Here is a 9,146-nt window from a genome sequence, read left to right as displayed (position 1 = left end):
GGTCAGCGGAAAGTGACTTTGTTAAATATATACCTAACAAAAGACTGTATGAAGTAGCAGATGTCATAAGGATAGATAATTTTATAATAAAGCTAATAAGAAATCATATTGCTAAAAGTACACAATGTACTTCAAACAACTTAATTAAAGCGCCTTATTATGTAGACCACAAATACATCTCTAACTGTTTAGTTACAGGATATGTGCCCCCTGAAGCATTCATATTTTTAGACACTCAAGAATTTATTCAAAATCGACAAGGTATCCCGATATTTTACCATCTATATAGGAGGGCCAATATAAAGGCTGTAAGAAATAATCTAATCATAAGTAATGAGCTAAGGTTTGATACTTCTATTTCAAACAAAGATTCAATTGAGAGGAGAAATTTAAACAAAGAAATTTTTTGGTGGATTGCCAATTAAACCCGATGCATTTTTTAATTTTCCTTTTACTTCCTCTAACTTTCTTTTATACTTCAATAATATTTAAGTAATGTTTTTGTAAATTTTTTCACTACAAGTATATATAAAAAGATATCCGAACATAAATCAAAATTCATGTAAATATGTATAGATCATAATTAAGTCTAACTTTTATATATAAAGTATTTGAGAACCCAAACATGGGCTATGTACTATATCACATTTCTTTTTATACCCTCCACCATAAGATGGGGGTATACTAATTTCGTCATTCTGTTTGTAACTACTCGAAATATTCGTCTGAGATCCCATAAAGTATATATATTCTTGATTGTCGTGACATTTTATGTCGATCTAGCCATGTCCGTCCGTCTGTCCGTCCGTCCGTCTGTCTGTCGAAAGCACGCTAACTTCCGAAGGAGTAAAGCTAGCCGCTTGAAATTTTGCACAAATACTTCTTATTAGTGTAGAACGGTTGGTATTGTAAATGGGCTATATCGGTCCATGTTTTGATATAGCTGCCATATAAACCGATCTTGGGTCTTGACTTCTTGAGCCTCTAGAGTGCGCAATTCTTATCCGATTGGAATGAAATTTTGCGCGACGTGTTTCGTTATAATATCCAACAATTGTGCCAAGTATGGTTCAAATCGGTTCATAACCTGATATAGCTGCCATATAAACCGATCTTGGGTCTTGACTTCTTGAGCCTCTAGAGTGCGCAATTCTTATCCGATTGGCATGAAATTTTGCACGACGTGTTTTGTTATTATGTCCAACAACTTTGCTAAGTATGGTTCAAATCGGTTCATAACCTGATATAGCTGCCATATAAACCGATCTTGGGTCTTGACCTCTTGAGCCTCTAGAGTGCGCAATTCTTATCCGATTGGAATGAAATTTTGCGCGACGTGTTTCGTTATGATATCCAACAATTGTGCCAAGTATGGTTCAAATCGCTCCATAACCTGATATAGCTGCTATATAAACCGATCTTGGGTCTTGACTTCTTGAGCCTCTAGAGTGCGCAATTCTTATCCCATTGGCATGAAATTTCGCACGACGTGTTTTGTTGTTATGTCCAACAACTGTGCTAAGTATGGTTCAAATCGGTTCATAACCTGATATAGCTGCCATATAAACCGATCTTGGGTCTTGACTTCTTGAGCCTCTAGAGTGCGCAATTCTTATCCGATTGGAATGAAATTTTGCACGAGGTGTTTTGTTATGATATCCAACAACTGTGCCAAGTGTGGTTCAAATCGGTTCATAATCTGATATAGCTGTCATATAAACAGATCTGGGGACTTGACTTCTTGAGCTTCTAGAGGGCGCAATTCCTATCCGATTTGGTTAAAAATTTTCATGAAGTATTTTATTCTTACTTTCAACAACTGTGTCAAAGAAGGTTCAAATCGGTTCATAACCTGATATAGCTGCCATATAAACCGATCTGGGATCTTGACTTCTTGAGCCTTTAGAGGGCGCAATTATTATCCGATTTGCCTGAGATTTTGTACTACGGATCCTCTCATGACCATCAACATACGTGTTTATTATGATCTGAATCGGTTTATAGCCAGATACAGCTCCCATATAAATCGATCTCTCTATTTTACTTCTTGAGCCCCCAAAAGGACGCAATTCTTATTCGAATTGGCTGACATTTTACACAGGTCTCCAACATATAATTTAATTGTGGTGCTAACCGCACCATATCTTGATATCGCTCTAATAGCAGAGCAAATCTTTTCTTATATCCTTTTTTGCCTAAGAAGAGATGCCGGGAAAAGAACTTGACAAATGCGATCCATGGTGGAGGGTATATAAGATTCGGCCCGGCCGAACTTAGCACGTTTTTACTGGTTTAAATAAGTCTTTTTTTGTTTATTAATAGTATCAACCTTGTTAATATAAAAAATTTTTGAAAATAAACAACTTAAAAAAAAAAAAAACAAGTAAAAAGGCGTTAAGTTCGGCCGGGCCGAACTTTGGATACCCACCACCTCGGTTATATATGTAAACCACCTTTCATCAAAATTCGGTGAAAATTTCATACCTTATACTCATATACCTCATACCGATCTGAACTATATACGACACGGATGTCGAAAAGCCGAACATAAGTCATTGTGTCAAATTTCAGTGAAATCGGATTATAAATGCGCCTTTTATGGGGCCAAGACTTTAAATCGAGATATCGGTCTACATGGCAGCTATATCCAAATCTGGACCGATTTGGGCCAAGTTGCATAAACATGACGAAGAGCCTAACACTAAGCACTGTCCCAAATTTCGGCGAAATCGGACAATAAATGCCTCTTTTATGGGCCCTAAAGCTTGAATCCAGAGATCGGTCTATATGGCAGCTATATTCAAATCTAGACTGATCTGGGCAAAATTTAAGAAGGACGTCGAAGAACCTAACCAAACTCACTGTCTCAAATTTCAGCGACATCGGACAATAAATGCGTCTTTTATGGCCCCAAAACCTAAAACCTAGATATCGGTCTATATGGCAGCTATGTCCAAATCTGGACCGATCTGTGCGATATTGCAGACGTATGTCAAGGGGCTTAACTTAACTCACTGTTCCAAATTTCGGGGACATCGGGCAATAAATGAGCATTTTATGGGCCCAAAACCATAAATCAAGAAATCGGTCTATATGGCAGCTATATCCAAATTTGAACCGATCTGGACCAAAATGAAGAAATATGTCAAAGGGACTAACACATCTCAGTGTCCCAAATTTCAACAAAATCGGATAATAAATGCGGCTTTTATGGGCCTAAGACCCTAAATCGGCGGATCGGTCTATATGGGGGCTATATCAAGATATAGTCCGATATAGCCCATCTTCGAACTTATCCAGCTTATGGACAAAAAAAGAATCCGTGCAAAATTTCAGCTCAATATCTCTATTTTTAAAGCCTGTAGCGTGATTTCAACAGACTGACGGACAGACATGGCTAGATCGTCTTTGATTTTTACGCTGATCAAGAATATATATACTTTATAGGGTCGGAAATGGATATTTCGATGTGTTGCAAACGGAATGACAAAATGAATATACCCCCATCCTCCGGTGGTGGGTATAAAAAACGGATATTGGATACAAACGGTCAATAGTAGAGATGATTAATGAGAGCAAATACGAAGAAGACTTGACTGAAAAGTTTGAGGAACTCAATGGAGAGTATTTGGAGTTAGCGTGCAAAATTGATGAACGTGTGCAAAACATAGATAATACAGGATCATCGAATTTAACTCGACTAGAAGAGTTGAAAATGCCCATATTCAGTGGGCAGATTTTTGATTGGAATTCTTTCAAGGAAATATTCACCAAATTGGTAGAGGATGACAGAAGACTGTCAGAAGTCGAGAAATTTTATCGGCTTAGAAGCGTAGTAAAAGGCGATGGTGCGCGATTAATACAGCATCTCCAAGTGACAGGAGAAAATTATAGTGCTGCATGGAAAATACTGGAGCAGAGATACGACAACAAACGACTGCTATTCTGTACGCTGTTTGACAGGACAATAAATATGCAATATGACAACAGCATAAAAAAGCTATTGGAAACGGCTACAGAAGCGTTACATGCGCTAAAGGCAATGGGAATGCCGGTAGATGAGGCAAATCCGTTCATTGCTAGGATCCTTATCAGAAAATTGGATAAGGAAGGTTTGCTGAAATATGAGCAGTGGGTGCAGAAATCAAAAGAGGTGCAGAGACTAATGGATGTGCTGTCTTTTCTGGAGCAGCAGTACTTAACCTTAGAAGCTGTTAGCGTCAAAAAAGATAGTAAAAGCCAAAAAGCAAGACCAGCACACTCATATCAAGCATCGCAACGAGTGTGCACATTTTGTCAGTTAACAGGACATGTGTTAAAAGAGTGCCATAAGTTTGGAAAACTTCAAGCAACCGAAAAAGGAGCGTGGGCTGAAAAAATGAACATTTGCAAAGTGTGTTTGAATCACACGGCAGAAAAGAAGTGTTTCAAATTTAATTCAAAGTGCGAAAAGTGCGGCGGTACAATGCTTCACGTCGAGGGAAATAAAGCGCATGGAGCTTCAAAATCAAACGCCAGAACCCAGCTAACCATGGAAGGCAATGCGGTTACTTTATTGGTAACAGCACAGGTACAAGTGAAGTCTGCATGTGGCGAACAAATTTTGATGAGAGCCCTAATTGATCAAGGTTCTCAACGTACGTCTATATCGGAAGAGGCAGCTCAAATATCGAGATTACCCAGGAAAAAGCTAATTACGGATTTAGTTGGTCTTCGTAATAAAGGGTGATTTTTTTGAGGTTAGGATTTTCATGCATTAGTATTTGACAGATCACGTGGGATTTCAGACATGGTGTCAAAGAGAAAGATGCTCAGTATGCTTTGACATTTCATCATGAATAGACTTACTAACGAGCAACGCTTGCAAATCATTGAATTTTATTACCAAAATCAGTGTTCGGTTCGAAATGTGTTCATTCACCGTTCAGCGATGAGGCTCATTTCTGGTTGAATGGCTACGTAAATAAGCAAAATTGCCGCATTTGGAGTGAAGAGCAACCAGAAGCCGTTCAAGAACTGCCCATGCATCCCGAAAAATGCACTGTTTGGTGTGGTTTGTACGCTGGTGGAATCATTGGACCGTATTTATTCAAAGATGCTGTTGGACGCAACGTTACGGTGAATGAACACATTTCGAACCGAACACTGATTTTGGTAATAAAATTCAATGATTTGCAAGCGTTGCTCGTTAGTAAGTCTATTCATGATGAAATGTCAAAGCATACTGAGCATCTTTCTCTTTGACACCATGTGTGAAATCCCACGTGATCTGTCAAATACTAATGCATGAAAATCCTAACCTCAAAAAAATCACCCTTTACAACAGTCAGCAGATCGAAATCAATAATTCAAATTGAAATAAAACCGCGGTTCCAGAGCGATGCAGTTCACGTGATAGATGCTATGGTGTTGTCAACATTATCGTCAGCGAAACCTGATAAAAACCTGGACGTCAGTGTGGATGGCTAGGGATAAGTCTGATAGGATTGACTTGTGGAGATCTTTATCATGAAATTATCCAGAATGGTGTAGTCAAGATTGGTTCTTTACCTGGACAAGAAACATCCCTTGGGCTCATTATCTGTGGCAGCGTTTGCGGACATGAATCTGGAAATATTGTGATGGCGGTAACAAAATAGCTGGAAAGGTTTTGGGAAATGGAGGAAGTGAGTGAAGATGACGACTCTAAGGAAGATAAATGCGAGCAGCTCTTTACTACGTCAACACAAATAAATGAGGACAACAGATTGGTGGTGAGATTACCATTCAAGGAGGACACCGAGTTAGGTGATTCAAGAAAAGTGGCCTTAGCACGTTTTTTAAATCTCAAAAAAAAAGTGGAAAGAGATGCAAATTTGAAAAAAGAATACTGTGCATTTATGAAAGAATATTTGGATATGGGACATATGAAAAAGGTCTCAAGAGATAAAGGTGGATGTGGAGAAGATGTACGGAAAATCAACAGATGCCGATTAAAGAGTTTGTTCTAACAACAGTCACCTACGGGACTGCATGTGCTCCATTTCTGGCGAAACGAGCCCTGATTGAAATCGGGAAAGAGTGCAGCAAGCGGAATCCAAAGATTCAAGCCATCATTCAGGGTGACTTCTACATGGATGATTTGATGACTGGAGCTGATTCAGTGCAGGAATGCTTCAAAATTTATCAGGACATCAGCCAGCAATTGGATAAGTTTGGATTCAAGCTGCGCAAATGGATGTCCAACGAGCAGAGAATACTAGAGGCAATACCAGATGTGGGCGACAATCAAGTAGTTAGGATTGAGGAAGGCGAAATGATGAAGACGTAGGGTGTTCAATGGGATCCCCATACGGATAATTTTGCTTTTTATTTTCAGATCAGTGAAGACAAAACCCTAACGAAGCGAAAGGCGCTATCTACACTGGCCAAAATATTTGATCCCTTGGGTTGGCTGGCGCCTGTAACAATGCTAGCCAAGCTATTCATCCAGAGGCTATTGGTGATGGATTTGCAATGGGACGTCGAGTTAAACGCTGAGATGAAAAAAGAATGGAATGCCATTATGAAGACATTGCCTGGCTTAGGAAACATAAAAATATCTCGTTGGTTAGCTACTTCATCATCGATGGAAGTCGAATTACATGGGTTTGCAGATGCATCGAAAAAGGCTTTTGCTGCAGTAATTTACATTCGAGCCTCAACTAAAATAACGTTGGTAGCAGCAAAATCAAAAGTAAACCCAGTTAAAAATAGGAAAACTTTGCCAAAGCTGGCGAAATTGATGCTTAGTGTGGAAAAATTAATTAAACAAAAGCAAAAGAAATATTTATGGAGCGATTCAACTATTGCACTATCATGGATTACAAAATCTGAAGCGGTTAAGGACAAATTTGTTCGAGTTAGAGTAGAAGAAATAAAAAAGGCTGTTCCAAGTGCTACATGGGGTCATGTACGATCTAAAGAGAATCCAGCTGATGCCGCATCAAGAGGGATGAAACCGAAGCTGCTAAAAGAAGACGATTTATGGTGGAGTGGTCCACACTGGCTGCAGGAGAAGGAAAATTGGCCCAGTTCAATGGTTCAACCTTTTATTGGAGTTATAAAGGAAAATAAACAGGAAGACAATGTCATCATGCAGTTAATTACAAAAAACTCTTAAGAATTGTAGCATATGTGCGAAGATTTATTGAACGAGCTCAACGGAAGCCAAAAGGAAATGAATTAACTGCAGAAGAAATAGACAAGGCAGAGCGATGAATAATTACGAGCGTACAAGCAAATCAGTTTTCGTTTGAGATTTCGTGTTTGAGAAATGGAAGCGAAATATAAACGAGAAGCAAGATGGAGTGTTACGAGTTGGAGGCAGGCTAGAGAATTCCTATTTAAGCTACAACAGGAAGCATGCGATTTTACTGGGAAAAGGATGTCTGGTGGATCGTCTAATTACCGGCATACAAAAAGAAACGCTACACAGTGGCGCGAAAGTAATGGAAAATGTGCTGCGTAACAAATATTGGATGATTGGCGCCAAGAATGCAGTAAAGAAAGCAGTTCGGTTATGCGTCAAATGTGCGCGTTACAAGCGACAAACTGCTGGTCAACTAATGGGAAACCTGCCAGAGAGTAGAGTTTGTGTGTCTCATCCATTTGACCATCCCTTTGGCATTGATTATGCAGAACCCATCCAGATGAAGTTATCAAAAGGAAGAGGACAACGTGCTTATAAAGGATACATCGCTGTATTTGTCTGTATGGCAACCAAGGCAATACATTTGGAGGCAGTCAGCGATCTTACAACAGAAGCATTTTTGGCTGCGCTTAGACGATTTTTCAGCAGAAGAGGAAAAAGTAGCCATATGTATTCGGATAATGGTACAAATTTAATTGGAGCGGCAAGGCATCTCGATGAGGAATTTATGAAAGCGGTACAACAGAACTCTGATGTAGCAAGTACAATAGCATCTGAATGAGTGCAGTGGCATTTTATTCCGCCGGGAGCTCCTCACTTCGGAGGATTGTGGGAGGCGGCGTTGAAGTCGGTGAAGCATCACTTGAGACGGGTGATTGGTGAAATGAAATTAACATATGAAGAAATGGCAACTTTCCTATCGCAAATAGAAGCTGTGTTAAACTCTCGTTCCCTGTGCTCAGCCAGTGATGATAACTGCGAGATATTAACACCAGGACATTTTCTAGTTGGAAGGCCGTTGCTAGATATTCCAGAAAGAAGCATACAGAATAAGCTTGGTTCACTAGACTGGTGGAAAATTATTCAGAAAATGCGGACCGATTTCTGGAAGCTTTGGCGCAATGACTATTTGAGCAGTCTCCAGCAAAGAAGCAAATGGAAAACATCGTTACCAAATGTCAAGGTTGGGCAGATGGTTATTGTAAAAGACGAGGCTACCGCTCCTGGAAGGTGGCCGTTGGGAAATGTAGAAGAAGTAAATAAAGGCAAAGACGAGAAGGTTCGAGTCGCAACAGTTAAAGTGCAGAACGGGTGTTTAAAGCGGCCCATACAAAAGTTATGTCCGCTGGAGATATTCGGTAATGGTGATGAAGAAGCTGACGGAGAGGTGGTGCAGACATATATTTGCAAAGTACCTCGAAGGAAGCCTAAGAAGGAATAAAATAGTTGTCGTTTGCCGCCCGCTTAATGTTTAACTTACAGTCCATTTTAAAGTTTATTCGAATGAGTAGGAATATTTTTTATAATAAGTTTTGGCCGCCCGCAGAATGTTTAGATTTCTAAACATGTTTTTTAGGTGCTGTGTGGCCGTAAATTGTTTTATATTGGAAATTCATGGATAAGGGAAATTTCAATCTCAATATGCTATATTAAGGGCATACATTCATGGGACTATCTTCGCATGAGCATTTCAGGTATAATAAAATGTTGACAGCGCGCATGTTTGAAACTGATAAGCATGCGTTATCCAGATGAAGGGTATAGGTAATAAAATACTTTGGGATTACCAGGCGCACACAGGGATTTGAGCGATAAGCATTTGATTAGCATATGTGCATGTTATCAGGGTTTGTTTAGGATGCTTGGCGCCTGAGTTGTGGTGTGTGTTTGTAACTACTCGAAATATTCGTCTGAGACCCCATAAAGTATATATATTCTTGATCGTCGTGACATTTTATGTCGATCTAGCCATGTC

At 39.5% G+C, this 9,146-nt stretch overlaps 1 protein-coding gene across 1 annotated transcript; it reads left to right on the top strand.

Annotated features, from left to right (window-relative positions):
* Positions 1-8,075: 8,075 nt before the first annotated feature.
* LOC131995995 (uncharacterized) lies at positions 8,076-8,612 on the top strand. The gene has a single exon (XM_059365394.1). The coding sequence runs from the start codon at positions 8,076-8,078 to the stop codon at positions 8,610-8,612; it is 537 nt and encodes a 178-aa protein (XP_059221377.1).
* Positions 8,613-9,146: the final 534 nt, after the last annotated feature.

Source organism: Stomoxys calcitrans, chromosome 1 (assembly GCF_963082655.1).
Source record: "Stomoxys calcitrans chromosome 1, idStoCalc2.1, whole genome shotgun sequence".
Lineage (NCBI taxonomy): Eukaryota > Metazoa > Arthropoda > Insecta > Diptera > Muscidae > Stomoxys > Stomoxys calcitrans.
This window is presented reverse-complemented; position numbering and strand designations above follow the sequence as displayed.

Excerpts from the sequence above, each read along its gene's own strand:
- LOC131995995 (XM_059365394.1), top strand. The coding sequence starts at position 8,076 with ATGGCAACTTTCCTATCGCAAATAGAAGCTGTGTTAAACTCTCGTTCC.